This window comes from Rhineura floridana, chromosome 11, assembly GCF_030035675.1.
Source record: "Rhineura floridana isolate rRhiFlo1 chromosome 11, rRhiFlo1.hap2, whole genome shotgun sequence".
Lineage (NCBI taxonomy): Eukaryota > Metazoa > Chordata > Lepidosauria > Squamata > Rhineuridae > Rhineura > Rhineura floridana.
Window position 1 is genome coordinate 58,759,403 of NC_084490.1, and position 20,310 is coordinate 58,779,712.

The following is a 20,310-nucleotide window of genomic DNA, read 5'->3' on the forward strand; positions in this document are numbered from 1 at the left end:
AATTTTTATAAAATGATGTACCGTTGGTACATGACTCCAGAAAAGCTGTCAAAAATGTATAGTAATGTCTCTAATGTTTGTTGGAAATGTAAACAACAAGAAGGATCTTTTTATCATATGTGGTGGTCATGTAAAAAGGCGAAATTATTCTGGGCACAGATAGGTAGGAAGATGCAAAAAATTTTAAAGATAAATATTCAGTCAAAACCAGAATTTTTTTTACTGGGTTTTATGGATAAACAAATAGAAAAGAAATATGGAAGAATATTATTATATATGATTACGGCAGCAAGATTATTATATGCACAAAAGTGGAAAATGGAATCAATACCAACAATGGAAGAATGGCTACTGAAATTAATGGACTTAGTAGAAATGGATAAATTGACGTGTTTACTTAGAGAAAAATCGACAGATACATTCCTTAAGGATTGGAAGCCTCTCTTAGACTTTTTGTCGAAAGATCAAAATAAAATGATGATACTGGGATTTGATGATTAATTAAGACAGCTTATGGAGAAAAGGGATTCTGTATGTACATATTAAGGGACAGGTTTGATGTATATTATATACTTATAGCTGATCTGTGACAAATCGGAAGTCAACCATTTTATTTTTATTTTTTGTTGTAGTATTGTTATGTTTTTTCTTACTTTGTTTTGTTTGTTTTTTGGAAAAATTTGAATAAAAACTATATATAAAAAAAAAAAGAGATCTTCTGAGGATAAGAAGCCATATCATATGTGACCCACCACTGGAGGGATAGTGAAAAGCTGTGAGACCTAGGACCTCCTCAATAGCAGCACTTCATTTCTGGAACTCCCTGCCCATGGAGGATTGCTAAACTACCTAAGAAAATTGGTGGGGGCTTTGGCCTGGTAGATGTTTAAAGTTAGAGGTAGGAGCTGTGCAGGGCGTGATTTTATAATCCTGACTTGGATGCTAATAATGTATTTTCTTAACTGTTGTGTTTGTATGGTGTGTTCTATGCATTTTTATTGTAGACTGTTTGGGGGCTTGTTGAAAACAGAACTAAAACAACAAATACCCTGGAATAAATAAATGTGGTGTTAGGCCCTAAGGAATAGTTCTATAACCTTGCCCTTAATCCTTGGAATCGGGTATGATGAAGATTAAGCCGGAGAAGTAAATAAAGGGCATTGTAAGGTGCATACAAGTGTTGCACACTGGGACTGGGGCACAAAAGAAGATATTAGCACCACTGTTTCATTATCTGCACAAATTCAACACAGATAAGCTGATCCAGCATGTTGCTACAAGTATTAGTCTGAGGAGTGAAAGCAGGAAGTAACTGCATGATCAAGCTAAGGAAATGCCATAACTAAAAACATTTCTGTTCAACTCAAAGCCATGTAGTACATTTGCCACCAATATAATTAGGATCTTTTAGTCAGGCAAATGATGGGGAACATTTCAGATTGGATAGGCCAGATTGGAAAGTATAGGAGCTCCTGTTTCACTCTCGAAGCAAACTAATCTTTTTTTCTTACAGTATAATCAGCTCCTCTCAGACATGGAGACAATTTACAGCGTAGCCAAAGTCTGTTCAGGAAACACAGGTTGCAAGGCGTTGGATCCGGGTAAGTCAATGACATCCCCTAGTTTATAGGAATAATCTCCCACCCCATTTCCCTGGGCTCATGAAACATACTGGAGATGCTTTTTAAATGTGACCGCAACAGCACTCCCTACTCATGATCCCCACTAACTAGTAGTATCCCAAGGCATGCTGGCTCTGATATGTGATTGCCTTCTCCACTATGTTTTTGTCCAATCCCTTTTAAAGCCATTCAGGTTGGTGGTCATCACTGCATCTTGTGATAATGCATTCCATAGTTTAATTAAACACTGTGTGAAGAAGTACTTCCTTTGGTCTGCCCTGAATATCCCAACACTGAGCTTCATTCAAGTCATGCAGATATTGGCAAAGGATCAGACGTGGTTGGGAAACGGCCTTATTCCTGCCATCAATTTACTTTATTTTATTTTTAGTGTCAAGTATGAGGCATGTGAGATGCATGAGACTAGCCTGACTGTGATGGGCTGAATAGAGATGAAAAAGAGGGGAATAGGGCTTGATAAAGAGTAGGAAAGACTAGCACAGGGGTTCCCAAACTGTAGCCTGTGGATCACCAGTGGTCCGTGAGCTTCACTCAAGTGGTCCATGGCATGTCTGTATTAAATATTCACATTGATTTTTAATTTTATTTTTATTGCTTCTTTTACTTATATTTATTGTCTTACAATTGAATTCTATGAAATGCAAATTGTAATATTGTAATTACAAAATTGTAATAAAACACAATATCAGAAATAAAAGCAGCAATACAACTGCAATTAAAGATCACACAGCATCTAGCACAACTGCTGCAACAGGCAGAAGAATCATTCAGTGGGCTGCCAAGACCTTCAGCAGTTTTCAAGTGGTCCATGGGAAACAAAGTTTGGGAACCGCTGCTGTGGAACATGTTGTGTGGTAAGGGAAATCTCCATGGCACTAGTGGGCTTTGAGAAGAGAGATGAAAGGAGGGTGAGGAAGGTGGCTCCAGAGATAAAGAGGGGTATAATGTTTGCCTGGAGAGTAGAGGACGCATGCTGGGAGCTGAGAGCTGGTGTAGAGGTCAGTAGGTGAGCTTAAACAGTGCAGAGGGATCAAAGGTGGGGGAAGGGGAGAAATACACGTTCTAGGCAATATGGTGCACAGTCTTGGACATGATTCTCGCTTGCATTGGCTCCCTCTTTAGAACTCACAGACATCATGGCCAAGTCAAGAGACTACGATGTGCTCCTTAATGCTTGGAAAGACTGGCGGAATATGTCAGGGAAGAAAATCCGAACCATGTACAAGAGATATGTGGAGTTGAGCAATACGGCTGCCATTCTGAACGGTAAGCATGTTTTGCAATGCTGGCTGCTCCAGCTGAGAAAAAAGTGGGATGCAGGGGCACAGGATATCTCTGGCTTGGCAGAGCCCAAGCTGTTTGAAGCAAGTCTCAAAAGCCAGTGCCAACTTGGAAGTGTAGTTCTAAGATGTCCCTGGCAGAAAGTGTCCGTTGGATGGAACCCTCCTGTGTCATCATGAACTGATGTTTTGTACCAGTTGTTGTTCCGACAATCCCTCTAGAGTCCTTTGAATGGTTTAACCATCAGAGCCTCTGTTGTTTAAACTGGCAAAGTCACCAGATTTTGTTGAAGAACAAAGCAGATAGATGCAAATGTCATTTCACACATTTTGTTACATGTTGTTTTGCATGGGGTGGGAGGCTGGAGCTACCACAGAGTGCCTCAGTCTAATCAGCCTTTTCATAGTTTAAATGAGGAAGTTAGAAAGGATATTCACTGGCATGGACCTGCAACATGGGAGTGGGGGAGACACATAGGGCCAGCCCTGCCATTAAGCAGAGTGAAGCAGCAGCCTCAGACAGCAGAGTTTTGGATATCATGAAACGGCAGCAAATAATTTCATTTATTGTTCTCATATTTTTACTGCCGGGAACGGGGGAGAACTGCTTTGGGGATGTTCTGCCAGAATACATTGTCTGGCCTTGGGTACTCTGCGCCTTGGCTTTGGGGGAGGGTGCCATTTGCTGCTCTGCCTCAGAGAGCAAACGTCCTGGATGGGCCCTGGTTATACAACTGGAGAAGTTGAAGAACAACATCTATGCTCTCGTGCACATGTGCAGGTCATACTGACAATGGTGCTTTCTGGAGATCCCTGTATGAAACACCGACTGTTGAAGCAGATCTGGAGAACATCTGGAACCAGCTTCAACCATTGTACCTCAATCTGCATGCTTATGTCCGTCGGGCTCTCTACAAGAAGTACGGGGCAAGCCACATCAATCTGAAGGGCCCTATGCCAGCTCATTTGCTCGGTAAGCCATTCCACACCAGGCTTATCTCTTGAAACCCATTGACATCTTAGGCAACCCCCCAGCATCTTTCCACATCTCTGCAATTTTGGAGGCCTATTCCATGGTTGCTATTCATTGTTATCAGGCCATGCCTAAGTTAGTTAAACAGACAGTTCTACCTGCTACTAGTGAAAGGCCCTAACACTTCAATGATTTTCAGTGGCCTCTAATTCTCTGTAGACGTCACCACAGAGCAGGTATGTTTTGCTGGTGAGACGCAGGGGGAGGCAGTGCCATTACTTTTTCTGCAGGTGGTCCCCTGCTGGCCCCCTACAATCCTCCACCCCCATACACCATGGAAGAGAAGAAGGCAAGGGAGGAGCCCCTCCCCAGGTCGATCGACAGAGCAGAAGCTTCTGCAACAGCCTCTGAGTACAGCCAGACCACAGAGAAGGAACAGGAAGAGGAGGCGCCACACCACACTGGAGTCTGAGCTACCACCCTGGCTGGGAATGTTTTTCTCCTCCAGCCCCCCTCGGGCTTAGTTCAGCACTGATCTCAGCAGCGGGAAAGAGGAGGGGGTGGGGAGGGGGCAGGAGGAGGAGGAGGAGGAGCCACACAAATCTCTCCCACTACAGCCCGGGATGGGCAGCCTTGTGTGGTGCAGGCTGGCTTCCTTCGCCTTGTTCCTGAGGACATAACTGAGGACTATGGAGGAGCCCTGGACAAGCCCCTTAGTATCCTTGGGGATGGGGAGAAGTCCAAGAGAGCTAAGCCAGAGAGAGGCTTATTGATTAATCACCTTTTTTTAAAAAAAAATCAATCAGACTACTGGTTCCCAAATGGCTTCCACCCCCCACATGGCCCAGATCAGCTCCTAGTTTGTAGGTGTGACATTTCTTTTAGATTTTAGTAAAAGGCTGGTTGCCTTGCTTCCCTGTTTGAATGCTGGCTGGAAAGGACTGCCCTGCTGGCCTCAGAACCCCCACCCAGCCAGAATCCCACGGAGCAGGAAAGACACTCCTTGAAAGCAGATTGGAGGGCTGCGGCAACCTGCCTTGTCCAAGCCCTGCTCTATGCAATAGATGGCTGACAGTGGCTAGCACGTGCCTGAAAGCTTCCAGCCAGGGAGAGCAAGCATGTGCCAGCCCCCACCCTCAGATGGTAATGGTCCAGCTGCTCTTGCCGTCCAAGGGTGGGTGTGTCTCCGACTCCATCCTCACTCTCAAACAACCAGACTCTCCGAAGGTGGATCATGTGGATTGCCTAACTAGGATGTCAAGACAGCAGCCATCGCCACTGGGCCCTGCCCAACCTTAAAGCAGGAAATCTGTGTAGTTAGTGTGTGTGGAGGGTTAGCCAATGTGGTATGCTTCACACGTTGTTGGACTCCAGCTCCCCCCCGCCCTAGGTGGCACGGGCAATGGTCAGGGGTGACGGGAGTTTTAGTCCAACAACCTCTCAGATGCTATTGCACAAATTGTTACAACACTCCCATAAAGTAGGTTGGGGAGTGTCAACCCCACATTGCCGATGGGCTGAGAGAGCAATAGCTTGCCTAAGCCCATTTAAGGTGTTGGTGGCGGAAGGAAGATTTGAACTGGGGGCTTCCTTGCTCACAACTGCAGTTTCTCAGCTACTTTGTCACACGGGCTTTCATTAAGGAACATCAATTCACATTTGCTCTTCTTGGCCGTTCCACTGTTGCCAACTGATCAATAGGGATAACCTTTATTTTCCAAATGTCTGTACTGCTCGGCTGCAAGCCGCGTTTGCAGCGCAGCTTATGAAAAGGCATTAGAACAATACGACCATAATATAAAATGGAAACACGAGTCCTAAAACTAGTCAAACAGGTGCTGGTGGCTCAAGCAGTTCACCTGAAGATGCTTCACATGTTGCTGCTTCCCTGCCTGTCCTTGGCCAGTGGGGAAGACCTGCCATATTTTGTTGGGTGAAAGTGCCAGGAGAAGCATGACAGGATGAAAGGTGACAAGAACCACCCCAGTGACTCTGCAATGAGTCCCACCAATAAGTTCAGTGGGGCTTGTAAGCAGTGGTGTAGTCGCCAATGTCTCAGGGGGTCTTAGACACTTTACTTTTTGGGGAGCCAGATCCCAGCAGGATCCCTATGTCTCCTGCATCTTATGAGCCAATCAGCAAGAAAGGGGAATGTGTTGGCCACTGAAAAAGGTGTTCTAACATGTTTCCTTGATAGGAGCCATTCAGTGTGAAAGGATGTGAGTCAGCTACTGAGAAGACTCTTCTCAGTAGCTAACACACACCCCTTTAATGCTGATTAACTCCTAGGGTCATTTGCTGTTGTAGGAGAAGGCATTAACAAGGATAAAGAAGCAGAAAGCAGTATTCAAGCCTGGCCAGATTATTCTAGAATCATAGAAGGTTGTATCATCTTAGAAGGGGCGTGCCTGTGACTATCATGAAGGGACCCTGCACTTGTGCATTTGCCATTACACTATTGTCACAGAGAGCAATGGTGTATGTAACAGCTCTTCAGAAGGCATAGATGGTGCCTTGATAGCTGCTGCAGAATCAGTCATGAAGAAGAGAAGATTAAATGTAATTAGGGCCATTCTGCACAGCAGGACAAATCATCGCTCAATGGCACTTTATTCTTACTGAGTAACAATAGCATGATATCTGATCCATGTTGTGGATGGAGGTGGCAATTGTGCTGTGTGTGGGCAGGGGGGATATGTCACTTTCCCCATCCACTCATTTTTTCCAAACCTAATGGTTTGTGCACTCAAGCACAGGAGAGGGGAGTAGGCAGCCTCCAAAGGTGTTTTACAAAAAGAAAAAAGAAAATAACAAATGTTGAAAAAAGAATGAGTTGTCTTTCTCATTCTAACACTGTAATGAATATTTAAGAGATGTCTGGAACATTCCCAGATGCTCTTTCTACATGGCAATTGCAATAACACTGGATGCACTCTTTGGAATGTCACATTATCACATTTTCCCAGGTACAAAATATAGCATTTTGAGCACTCCGAAAATGTTATGTTTCTTAACAGAAGCCCAACTTTGAGGGAGGGCATATGAACAGTATGCAAGAAATGCACTTATTGGCCAAGTGGAAAGACCTTTATTATGAACAGTGTGCCTCAAACATAGAGGGGGGGGACCAATACCGTGAGATAAAGTGGAAACAAAGTTCTTCATGGTCTAGGACAAGCCCCCATCCATTTTAGTTCACCTTCAGGCCCCCTCCCTCAGAAAGTTAATATTGGATCTAGTTGTTCGGTGTGGGTGTGTGGGGGTCTCCTTCGCCCCTATCCACACATTCACTCAATTTTCTGTTTCCTAGGAAACATGTGGGCACAATCATGGGCAAATATTTATGAACTTGCCACACCTTTCCCCAATGCAACCAAAATCGATGCCACGCCAGCCATGAAACACCAGGTTGGTGCAGCTAGGTTTCATTCCGTTATTATTTGTAATAGTTTCTCTTGGGGACTAGGCTGAACCTTTTTCATCTTTAGAAGCCCCCTAGGGCAAAAATCTAAGGGAATTATCATTTTAAAGTGGGGCTCAAAGCTGTTGAATTCTTGACGTGGCATCTTATTCTCTTTGATCATATGATCCTTGAAACTTTTAGCTATCAAGGGGGGTGCCTCAGAGCACATATAGTCATCCAGGCCTAGTATTCATGATTCCAGGTTAGGGAGGCAGACTTGAGGCGGACCTGAACCTTACCACTAGTTTAGTGCCCTTGTCTCTTGCTTTTCTAGGTATTTTGATGTATATCTATCTCATTCTGAGGTCTTGAGGTGAAGAACAATCTAGTCAGACCTAGAACAAAAACATGCATTAAAGAAAAATAAAAGTTCCCCCAAACCTGTTTACCTGCAGCCATTAACACCCTGCCATATAGGAAGGTCTTGTAGGCTTTGTTAAGTCTTTATGGAAAAGCTATTCCATGGAAAGAGGTAGGGCGGCTCCTAAGGATGCCTTTCTTTGTCCTCTATACTATATTTGATGCATGGATTATATTGTTAGCTTGACTTAGCTACAGAACATGGACATGTTTAGGGCAAGGCTGGGGAACCGTTTTCAGCCCAATGGCCACATTCCTTCTGGACAACCTTGCGGGGGGTGGGGATGTGATGGTGGTGGGCGGGGCCAGAGGCCAAGATGGGCAAAGTGAGGAATGCTGTTTTCCCCTTTTGTACAACAGTCTTGTTTCTACGCACACTCATCCGCCCTTCTCTGTCCGCCCTCCCTGCAAGCAGGAGGCATGATCAGAGTGCAAGGGCACATTCCAGCCAGGCAAAAACAAGGAGGGTGCAAAGCAGGAGTGATGAAGAGTGTGGCCTGGGGAGAGGAGGTTTGGTGTAGGGGGAGTCCCGAGGGCCAGATGGAGAGGCCTGGAGGGCTGCATTCATCCCCTGGGCCTGAGGTTGCCCACTCCTGATTTAGGGTTCAGTTCTACACCCTGGGAGTCTGATAGCTCATCTGTCTCCAGATCACGGGCATGGTTTCTTCTCCATGCTAATTATTTTGTGGATCCTGTTCTATTTTCTGTTAGCATTTCACATTAAACTGCAGCAGAAGTGGGGTGAATCGAGCCAGAAGGGGCAAGCCTGTCATTATTATCCTTTTTGCAGGGCTGGACCGCAAAGAAGATGTTTGAGCAGTCTGACCATTTCTTCCAGTCCCTGGGGCTCATCCCTATGCCACCTGAGTTCTGGGGAAAGTCCATGCTGGAGAAGCCAGCAGACGGGAGGGATGTGGTATGCCATGCCTCTGCCTGGGACTTCTACAACCGCAAGGACTTCAGGTACTTCTGCAGTGACCAGGTGGAGAAGGGCTATAGAAAGCAGAGGATTCTTTGTCCCTCCACTGCCATGAGCCCATGGTCGTGATGGCTCACTACTATCTTGACTGTTGGATAGATCCATGAAGAGCTGGTGTTGCTCTCCCCCCTCTTGCACTCTGGCCATCTGTCAGAGGTAGAGAGCAGAACTTGGAAAAGTTACTTTTTTGAACTACCATCAGCCGAATCCAGTAGCCATGCTGGCTGGGGCTGATGGGAGTTGTAGTTCAAAAAAGTAACTTTTCCAAGCTCTGGTAGAGAGTTTGCACCACTGTGACTGCAGCAGAAAAACCTCCTGGTGCCATTTCCTTTTTGCCCTGCTGAAATTCTCCCTCTCTCTCTCTCTCTCTCTCTCTCTCTCTCTCTCTTAATTTCTTAATTTGTGGCTCAGTTCACTTGCATAAATCACATAGAGCCATTGCTCTGTAATATGCAATATGCCTGCCCTCAGCCTGCAGCTCTCTGTGGACTGGTGAGTGAACTGGATGACTTTTGCCTCCTTTCCAACTCTAATGCTTCCCTTTCCCTTTTCTTTTTTTTCAGGATTAAGCAATGCACTGTCGTGAATATGGATGATTTAATAACAGTTCATCATGAAATGGGCCATGTCCAGTACTTTCTGCAGTACAAGGACCAACCCATCTCATTTCGCGATGGGGCCAACCCAGGATTCCATGAAGCCATCGGAGATGTCATGGCCTTATCAGTGTCAACCCCACAGCACCTATATAACATCAAGCTGCTAGATCAGGTGGAAGACAATCCACGTAAGGATGAAGCCACATGGGGACGCTTTGTTCCAAAGTGTTGTCAGCAGCAATTCTTTAGAAATTTTGATCTCTGAAACATAATAATGTTGATGATTTAATTTGCCAAAGCTACAGTCTGTGGTTGAGACAGACATATGTCTCCTGGAACCAAATCCCAAAATACTCTGTCCTGGACCCCACAGACTAAAAACTGTGGACTTACTTAACCATTGTTGTGTTGTCTTTCAACCCAGATTGGCTTTTCAAATTAACCTGGGTTAAACTGAATTAGACACCATTGTTGTAGACTGACTAGCCCTTTGTTGATCATGTGATACATCCATATTTGAACCATTTATAAAATTGGTTGTGGGCATTTGTAGAATGTGGGGATTTGATGAGTAAGGTTTTTGTTGGAAGGTAGAGGAGGTCAGCAGGAGAGATGAGGTAGAGGGGGAAGGACTGTGGGTGTATGACTCTGTTTGTTTCTCTTGGCCAGAGAGTGACATCAACTTTCTGATGAGCATTGCACTGGATAAGATTGCCTTCCTGCCCTTTGGCTACCTAATGGACCAGTGGAGATGGAAAGTGTTTGATGGGCGCATTCCATATGAGGAGTACAATCAACAGTGGTGGAATCTTAGGTGGGTGAATGGGTGGCTGTCTAGAGAAGGAAGCTGTCTGACGTTTTGGTTGTACTCCATTATGGCTGATTTCTGCCCATATGTGTAGGCTAGGACCAAGCTTGATCTAAAACTGAGGAGAGGGTGGAATGCCAACATGGCCTGGTGTCTGAATGTGGGCAAAGCATGGCCACAGTTGTCTTCCCTCAGAGAGTGTTAAATATCAGAATGAAGCTTGCCTTACTATTCAGCAACTGTAGGTGGTTGTCCAGGGCACTAGTTTGGAAGGTATTCTCTTTCCAGGCATGCCCCTTCCAAGGTGGGGATTAAAAATCTGTGGCCCTCTAGATGTTGGATTCCAATTTTCTTCACCCCAGGCTAGCAAGGACAATGTCAGGGATGATGGGATTTGTAGTCTAATGATATCTGGAGGGCCACAGGTTCCCCAATCCTGCTCTAGAGCATGAAGAAATTATTGAAAAGTATGCTTCTTTCCGAAGCAAAGAAAATCATACCAGTAATAGTGGAAATAGGTTAGTGGAGATTCCCAGGGGGTCGGAAGAGAAGCAGCCCCACCACCACCATACATAAGGTTCCTCTCCTGTTTCTAGGCAGGAGATAAGGTAGCAGCAAGCAGAAGATCTGCTCTTCAGGAGCAAGGTGGGGGAAGACATTTTGTGGGCAGACCACATGCTGTTGGTGGGTGGGGCCAGAGGCAATGAATGCAACTCTTACCTTTGTGCAGTGGGCTATATTCCAGTCATGCAAAAGCCAGAGGTTTACACACGTACACACACAGGCAAGCAAGAGCCATTAGCACAATTCAAGGATACATTCCAGGGTGGCGAAAGCACTCAAAGAGGGCATGGGGCAGGGCTGGTGGGTGCTGTGGCCAGGGGCAAGCTCTGAGGGCTATATAGAAAGGCCTGGAGGGCTACCCCTAGATCTCAGGTCCCCCACACACAAACATGCCCTGTATTCTAGAGAGAGCTGGCAATCCCCATCTCTCTGAGGTAGCTCATCAGTTTTTGGCTGGTGACCTTAAAAGATCTCTCTTCTTTTACCCCAACTGCATAGATTGAAGTACCAAGGTTTATGTCCTCCTGTGCCAAGATCAGAAGAAGATTTTGACCCAGGGGCCAAATTCCATATTCCTGCAAATGTCCCATATGTCAGGTAAGCAGGTGATTCTCTGCCAGTCTGAATTATTTAGAAAATGTTAGGCCAGAGAGTGAAATGTTTGGCCAGGTGTGTGTGTAAGTGGAGAGTACTATGTGGCCTTGGCCTGCCATTCACCTGGCCCATCTTCTTTCCAGATACTTTGTCAGTTTCATTATCCAGTTTCAGTTCCAACAAGCTTTGTGCAAAGTTGCCGGCCACACAGGACCCTTGCACAAGTGTGACATCTACCAGTCTAAGGAAGCGGGAAAAATCCTGGGGTGAGTACCCTGTTGTGAATATTTATTTATTTATTTTATTCGATTTATTAGTCGCTCATCTGGCTGGAAACCCAGCCACTCTGAGCGACGTACAAAATAAAGGCATATAAACATCAGACATAAAAGTATATAGACATCAAAAAAGAAGCAATAAAACTAAACAACAAAGTAGAAGCTATCCCCCAACCCACACAGCCCAACCCAAAGATCAGAAAGTCCTCCTAAAGAAGCTCCCTTTTGAAGGCTGGAGGGTGGGGCAAGGCAGGTGGAAGCAGCCTCCCCTGATGGCAACAGAGTCTCTCTCCCCTCATAGTCCTTCTCTTGAGGCAGCTCCCTTTTGTCCAGTGGGCTACACACTGAGAATCTACCTCTGTAAGCTGGCAGTTTCGGATAGGAGGCCCTGGGGCTTTATCAGTCCTTTCAGTGTCTCTGTTTTGGCTCACAGCACCCTCCCCACCCTCCATGTGACTAAATTGTGTTTGGCAACTTAAAGCCACAGATGGCAAGCTAGCATCCTTATAAGCAGATTTACTCTTGAAATTATCCCCACTTGCCACTTAAAATTGCTACAAGCAAACTTGCAAGCAAATCAGTGCTCCTTGCACTGGCAAGATGAGGCAAGCAAGCACTTTGACAATGGAGCCTCTTTTGTGGCTTTATATACGAACATAAGAAGCAGCGTTATACCAAGTCAGACCGTTGGTCCACCTAGCTCAGTGCTATCAACACTGATTGGCAGTGGATTTCAGATGGGGAGTCTCTACCAGCCTAGAGATGCCAGGGATTGAACTTGGGACCTTCTGCATGGAAAACAGATGTCCTACCACTGAACCACAGCCCTCTCCCTCCCCTGCACCATTTTCCTGACTGGGGCACACTAAAGGGAGTGAATTGCAGAGCTTGGAAAAGTTACTTTTTTGAACTACAACTCCCATCAGCCCCAGCCAGCATGGCCACTGGATTGGGCTGATGGGAGTTGTAGTTCAAAAAAAGTAACTTTTCCAAGCTCTGGATTGCTTGCAAGGGGGTGGTAGACACTGAGAAGAGGATTTATTTATTTTTATTTTATTTATTTATTTATTTTATTACATTTTTAGACCGCCCTATAGCAATAAGCTCCCAGGGCGGTGTACAGCATAATAAAACAGGTTAAAATACAAGTGGATGTAATACACAATAAAACATAATTAAAAATTTTCAATTTTAAATTCAAATTTTAAAATTTTTAAAATTTTTAAAATGCCTGGGCGAAGAGGTAGGTCTTTACCTGGCGCCGAAAAGATAACAAAGAAGGCGCCAGGCGTATCTCATCAGGGAGGGCGTTCCATAGTTCGGGGGCCACCACTGAGAAGGCCCTAGCTCTAGTTATCGTTCTCCGTGCCTCCCTATGCGTTGGGACACGAAGGGCCTTCGACGTCGAGTGCAGCGACCGGGTAGGTACATAGCGGGAGAGGCGTTCCGCCAGGTATTGCGGTCCGATGCCGTTAAGGGCTTTATAGGTAAGAACCAACACTTTGAATCTGGAGATTGATGCTCACCACATTGAAATAGATAGTTTTAGATGGAAAATTATAGATGCACCCCCTGGGCATCCACTGAGTGAGTGGTCCGACCTTTCAATTCATCTGGATTTTTATTCCCCAGATTTAAGTCAACCTATTTGAAAACGTAGCACTACCTGTCAAAAATTATTGATTGACCTGCTATGCTGACGTAGAGCTAGATGAGACCCAGTGGATCAACTGGTACATCCCCACCATTCCAAGACAGGACAAAAGCCTGTTGCTGCTGCTGTGGGCTCACACTATAAACTGTTTAGTATGAACTACTTCATTGAAGAGACCAAAACACTTAGTAGTCCAGCATCCTGTCCAAAGGCAGAATCTCCCAACCACAAGCTCCACCTGCTCCCTAGCTCAGATTAACGCTGCCCAATCAGACTTTTGCACTGATTAGAAACGAAGCAGTATGTCTGCCCCACAATTTTTGAAGGTGCAAACAGTATTGGAAGCAGGATCACTTGTGACCACCCCAATAGCATCACGAGCACAAATACTACAGGTTAGGTTGAGAACTGCCACTGAAGTAAGTATAATCTCCAGTCTCCTGCTCTAGGGATCCTAACTGTCTATCAAGCCAGCTATCTGTGCAAATCCTTAACACCCTTTCCCAGACTCAGCTATTTGCACTGCTCCCTGATTGGTCTGATGTGGGTATGGGTGTGCATGCTTCAAGGAAGGGTGTGCTCTTCATCCCACTGCTACGACTGAGGTGGCAGTGGCAAGCACTGCTGGAGTGCAGTGCTAGCCCTCCTGTTTGGCCCTTCAACATGAACCTCAGGCATAGGACAAAGGAGTCAGCTAGTTTGTTCTTGAGTGGAAGATTGACATATGTAAGCCAGTCCCCACCGAGACTGGAAAACAACTTTGTTCAAAGATGTTTGTAAGTGACCTTGTAGATGTAAATGATGGAAAGGTGGGATTTAAATCTGTTCAATAAATATGTGGGGGTGGGGTGGGGGGAAATACTCACCCAAAGGGCTGACAGCATGGTTAAACAGCAAAGCAGAAGAAACTATAAAAGGAAAAATTAGGCATCTTGCCCAAATGAAAACAAGAAAAATAGCACAGATTCTAGCAAACAACATGTACATTGTTGTGATGGGGGCTTATGAAATTGTGAATGGTATGGAAAAGACAGCTTTAAAATGGCTTAGACTATTTATTTATTACTGGAAGACAGGTCTCTGAATAGTAGTGAATGCCTAAATTCATATTCAGCACAGTGCACCCAGAGAAAGGGTAGGTGAGGTGGCTGTTCGCTAGAGCTTGGAAAAGTTACTTTTTTGAACTACAACTCCCATCAGCCCCAGCCTGATGGGAGTTGTAGTTCAAAAAAGTAACTTTTCCAAGCTCTGTCTAAGAGTTTACTGTCTGCAGTGACTGAGCTAGGAAGCAGCTCTGAGCCCTTTTCATGGACGTTGCTGGGAAAGCCTGGGAGGAGGGATAGGGGAGAAATTAGATTCAGTTTGCATTTAAAAACCTAATCCACGTTTTCCAGAACAACATGGCAACTAAAACGCAACCATCCTTCAAAACGTGCACTTCTCTGCTTTTCTGGTACAGCTCTCCAGCCATGGAAAGTGTACAAAAAGGCATATACTAGGGTAAAATGTGCCTACTAATGCATATATTAGTGAAAATAACATGCAAAAGTGCATTATATTTGGGCTATTTTGCTTTGCGAAAATGCATATATTAAGTAAAACTGCATACAAACATGTGTGCATTAGGATAAATTTGCACTAAATGCTGATGAATGTCCATGAGGACTTTTTTAAAAAAATGCAAACTGATATAGAACTGTAGAGAACTGAAGACTGGAAAAATGAGAAACTGAGAGAAACCAAAATTGACACAATTAACATCCATCCCTACCTGGGAGCAGCAGAGCCCGTTATACTGCTAGGTTTCGCAATCCTACATAAGCCGCAGAACTTGGCAGCCCTGCAAAACAGACTTGGGGTGTGTGTGCCAACAGTGCCGAGGGTGCTATTTATCCTAGGGCTGGCCCTGAATGTAATATCAGAGGCTGGGGTCAAATGAAATGAGATAACATTGCACCCTGCTTGTTAGATTCGCAGATGGATCTGGTTGGCTGCAGTGGAAGGCAGAGCAGGGCAGTTCTTATGCTCTTAAAGCATTTCACACACACGTCTTATCATATCCTATGTGAATGTTCACATGGACACCTGTGCATGGATATTTTTGTTTTCTGCAGGAATGCCATGACGTTGGGCTACAGCAAGCCCTGGCCTGAAGCCATGCAACTTATCACAGGGCAACCCAACATGTCGGCTGAGGCTTTGCTGACCTACTTTCAGCCGCTGACAGACTGGCTCATTAAGGAGAACAAGCAAAATGGGGACACTGTGGGCTGGCCGGAATACACCTGGATGCCCAATACGGGTACTAAAGGCTTTGAAATTGGTCCTCTTCATGCAGATCCCTATACCAAAGAAGTGGGGATGGGGGACGGGGAGGGGGAGGCGAGCAGGAGGTTTCCACTCTAGACTGCTTCCTCCAAGGAACTGGCCTGCAAATGGCAGCCTTTACTCAGGGCATTAGACTAGACCATGGGTTTTCAGATCATGTATCCCTTCTGACTAAGGGCAGGGAGCTATTAAGCCTTTGCCATCCAAGCTGGATTCAATTTGAGCCACCCCTTCCTATCTGTGTTTTTCTTGGTTCTTACTCAGGCCAAGTGCAAGCAAACGACAGAGTCAATTTCCTTGGGATGTCGTTGAGCAGCAGCGATGCCACAGCTGGCCAGTGGACCTTGCTTCTCATTGCGCTCTTCCTCCTCATTGCAACGCTAGTCTTGGGGGCCAAATGCATCCAGGCCAGGAGAGGGGGCAAAACTGGCTTGGAAATGGAGCTGAAATAAGTTGGATGTTTTTAAACTCTCTCCTGCCATGCCTCCATGTGAGTGTGCAAAGAGGGTGAGTGTGTGTGTGTTGGGGTGCAACAAAGAGGGGGGGTGCTGATTCTAATGAGAGAGTGAGCGTGTGCATGTGTATTCATAAGTGTTCAATGGACATGAACAGAAATGCAGATCAGCTGTGTGTCTGTGAAACGTGTAATGGTTGTGTTTATTTACCCATAGGTCCGGTGAGAATGTGAGTGCTGAGAGAGTGGATGTTTGTGTGCATATATGCACAATGCATGCCTGTGTACAAGAGTTCTCTGACTAATGTGTATGCACCTATGGGTCATGTGGGTACATGTACATGCATGTATCTATGTGTGGCCCAATTTTCAAGGCCTACTTCAGGTGTGGGCAACTTACTCTGTGCATGTGCTCACTGATCCAGCTTGTATGTCTGTTCCTGTGAGGAGGCAGCCTTGTACAAACAGGGCAGTTGTGCCAACAAAGGCATAGGACTCTTTCTTCTAACTAGTTCATCAAACCTTTTGATTATGCAAGAGCCAAAGCAAAAAACAAAACAAAACACCTTATTTATTGTAAATATCTGGATTCTTGAAAGGAGAACAAGGAAGAAAAGGAATGAAGAATGGAGCCACGAGATCCATTTTGGTCAGGGGATTGACTGGACTGCTTAAATCAATGTGGACTCTATGGGTTTCCTAAAGTTTGCATATATTGATTTGAGGAGCAGATGAATTCTGCACAGATTGCTGCAGTTCTCGCAGGTGACAACGTTATGCAGCAGATGCTGTGTTGGTTTTTTCCAAAAATTGGAGAGACATGCGTTTTGCATCAGGCAGTTTTTAAAAAGCTGTTTGGTACATGGGCGGCAATTAAAATGAGCCACAGTCTCCACGAATTCATTGGTTTTACCATTTCTTGGGGAAGTGAACAGCTCAAGATGGATTACTCTTTAGCCATGATAACACAGATAAACTGTCCGTATATGAGGAAAGAAAACTAAAACCCTACCAGCAAGGTTACTCAAGGTTACTCCTTGGTTACTCATAGAAAGCCAGTTATAAATATGGAGGGTTGCATGGATGAGAACCACATTATTTTATGCCCCTCCTCCAGCTATTGTGCAGCAAATTGCTTTGCTGGAGCATTGACTACATACAGTTTTTCTCTTGGCTCGTTTGATGATCATAAAGAGGAACACAACTGACCAATAGCTGTGGCAGCAAAAAAGCAATTCATGAAGCAGAGAGAGATAGTGAACCTGAATTTAACTGATTTTAATGTTGTTTTACATAGCTGTGACCTGCCCTGGGGTCTTATGGTGAAGGGTGGGTAAGAAGTCTAAATAAGAAATAATAATTCCAGTTGCCTACACCTGTATTCAGGACCCTGCAGTTGCAACCACCATGCTCCATCTCCCCCCTCCCCTTTTTTGTGTGTGGTGATGTATCTGTTCCACACTTCTCAATGAACACCATGGAAACACAGAACTTGGGCCTTGCTCTTATGAAGTAGTAAACCTGTGTCTTGTCTTTACTACTGAGACCACATTCACATCATACACTTATTCCACTATTATTCCACTTTAAACAGTCATGGCTTCCCCCAAAGAATCCTGGGAAGTGTAGTTTGTGAAGGGTGCTGAGAGGAGGCCCCTATTTCCCTCACAGAGCCACAATTCCCAGAGTTCCCTGGGAAGAGATTGTTAAGCCACTCTGCGAGCTGTGAGGGGAGTACAAGCACACTTCACAAATTATACTTCCCAGGATTCTTTGTTGAAAGCCATGACTATTTCAAGTGGAATAGTAGTGGCATAAATGTATGGTGTGAATGTGACGCAAGACCATTGGGAAATGCTGCTCACATGACGGAATAGTCCTTTTTGTGTGCAAGGAGAGGGGAAACTCCTGTACGTGAAGAACATGCATCTTGGAGTGAAATTTAGGCTAGAACTTTTATCTCTGCCATCTAAATTTTCTTTGCGGCAGAGTGATGATGATGATGATTTTGTATGAAGCATCCAATCGTCCAGACTGGGAGCCCACATGTGTACTATTTAAACACACACAAAAATATCCACTTACTTTTAACATATAATTTGGCTCTAACCTCGTGGCCGCAATCCACAGTTAGACATCCCTGCAGCGAATCAGCCTGGATATTGGATCAGGGGTTCATTGCCTACACCAGAACCATTCTTCATAGCCAACCACAATGACAAACAGAGGCAAAGTGGCTTATGGTGCGTTCGCTTGATCTTTTGAAATGTTTGTCACCCATTTTATTGAATGTCATTTGATTTCCACTGAACGTTGAAGCTGCCTTCATGCATTACTCTTGTGAAGGGGCCACATGTGAGGAAGGATCAATGGGGCTGTGCTTCTGGCTCTGCCCCTGACAACATGCAGCTTCCCCCACCATCTCTGCATTAGGCATAGGCATCTGCAGTGGGGAAGCCTCTGCACGTTTGTTTCTGTGTTTTTTCCAACATTTAGAAGTGCTTCCCTGAAGGCACCTTTGTTAGATCCCTACAGGCAAAAGGCCTACATATTCCACTTCATTCAAGAACTGAAAAACAGGTAGTTTAGCACAGAAGGCAGACAGTTCTTCTTGACTTTGTGAGTGCAGTTAACCAGCAGATAGCAAAACTCTTCATGATGGCTCAATAACATTATATCTAAGTGTGACAAGGGCTTAATTCAGGGATGGGAAACCTGTGGCCCTCCAGAGGTTGCTGGACTCCTGTCAGACACAGGCAGTATGGTCAATGATCAGAGTTGACAGGAGTTGTAGTTTATCGACATCTTTCCCATTCTTTGCTTAATCGAACTACTGTTTGGCATGACAGCCCCAGAACCTGTTTCAATATAAAGGCTTAAGCCAGAGGTATGAGTACTTCTGATAATATGAAGAGTACTTTTCCTTATTACTGAACTAACCATAGTGCCACACACATACAGGTCAGAGTTGCCAACTTTCAGGACGTTTTGAATCCAAACACACTTCAGGAAGGGGGTCTGGTCCATGTTTTTCCTTTGAAAGCATCAGAAGCAGACATATCAAAAAGAACCAAATCATTAGCTTACAATCACAAGTCTCTACTGGCTCCTCCAGAAGTCCTTTTTATTGCACATCCATGATTATTTGTGCTCTTGATGCTATTGGGGTGGTCACACGTGATCCTGCTTACAATACTGTTTGCACCTGCAAAGATTTTGGGGCAGACATACTGCTTCATTTCTAATCAGTGCATGTCTCATAACCCTGCTGAAACCCTGTAACTTTTTACACCATCAATGTTCTGGTTTATTACTGTCCCACTTTTGTTGCACTAGAGCCCATCTGGACAGCAATAATGTGGTAGAATCACAGAGCTAACTAAAGCAAGATAAATTCACCTCTAATGCACTATTACTGTGTCAATAAAACAGTAGCCTGGAGAGCGCCCCAAATGTTAAAGAGTGAGCTTTATCGAATGGTATTTTTGCGGTAATTTTGGAAAATGTGGAGTCTGCTTCTGCTGTTTCAATGTTCCTTCCTGAGTGTATGACTGGATGGGGGTGCAACCATTGCTTATTCCACACACAGTGCTGATGGGAAAGAGATATTTCTGCAGGTGCTGTTTTGAGTCCCACCTCTTGCAAGAAAGTGAATCTGCTTTTAATCCTGACAGCCTGGACTTGAGAGTCAGGAGGAGTATTAAGCAAATGATTTTTCTGGAGTCTGTTGATTAAGAGCACCCTTGGGGCAGAGCAGCAGGGTTGCCACCATATGGCTGTTTCGACACAAAGGAGAGGGGGGAAAGAGAGCGAGAGAGCGATGACGCCAAGGGTGACATCTGTGCTCATCACTCAGTCAATGCTGCACTGGCCCAACACAAGAAAAGTGCCCCTGTAGGGTGACTTGTGGTACAAAATCAATGAATTTAAAACAGGTTGAATAATTTCATCAAAGAGCTGGAAGGAATCAAAGGCAGCCAAGCTCAACCCTTTGCCTAAAATTAGGCCCATTTACCTGAAAGTTCAGCATACATAATCCAGACCAATGTGTGGCATAGCCAGATAGCTGGTGTCCCTCTGGAAGCTGCCAGCAGATCAAGTAACTCAAGCAAAAGAGTCAAACGACATGCAACTAATTTGATACACATGTATGCAATAAAATGACCCCTCTGTTCTGATGCAGACTGCTGTTTCCATAGACATTAGCAAATTTGCTATCATCAACATAGCTCCCTATCTGTAATTCATTCTATGGCCATGAGATGTCCCCATCCCTTCTTCCCTCTGCTTAACCACTTTCACTCATAATAGTTAATGGAAATTGGACAGTTGT

The 20,310-nt window shown here is 44.9% G+C and overlaps 1 protein-coding gene across 2 annotated transcripts in view; it reads left to right on the forward strand.

Moving 5' to 3' along the window:
• Positions 1 to 16,876, forward strand: part of ACE (angiotensin I converting enzyme) — a 72,293-nt gene extending 55,417 nt beyond the window's left edge. Inside the window, exons 15-26 of one of the 2 annotated variants that reach the window (XM_061588236.1) lie at positions 1,514 to 1,601; positions 2,766 to 2,909; positions 3,705 to 3,896; positions 7,207 to 7,304; positions 8,510 to 8,682; positions 9,262 to 9,485; positions 9,967 to 10,111; positions 11,168 to 11,266; positions 11,407 to 11,529; positions 15,310 to 15,497; positions 15,788 to 16,013; positions 16,577 to 16,876. In XM_061588236.1, the coding sequence (XP_061444220.1) occupies positions 1,514 to 1,601; positions 2,766 to 2,909; positions 3,705 to 3,896; positions 7,207 to 7,304; positions 8,510 to 8,682; positions 9,262 to 9,485; positions 9,967 to 10,111; positions 11,168 to 11,266; positions 11,407 to 11,529; positions 15,310 to 15,497; positions 15,788 to 15,975 (1,662 nt within the window). In that variant the 3' untranslated portion in view covers positions 15,976 to 16,013; positions 16,577 to 16,876. Of the gene's footprint in view, positions 1 to 1,513; positions 1,602 to 2,765; positions 2,910 to 3,704; positions 3,897 to 7,206; positions 7,305 to 8,509; positions 8,683 to 9,261; positions 9,486 to 9,966; positions 10,112 to 11,167; positions 11,267 to 11,406; positions 11,530 to 15,309; positions 15,498 to 15,787 lie in introns of both variants that reach the window. The other variant, XM_061588235.1, reaches the window with a different exon arrangement.
• The last annotated feature ends 3,434 nt before the right edge of the window (positions 16,877 to 20,310 follow it).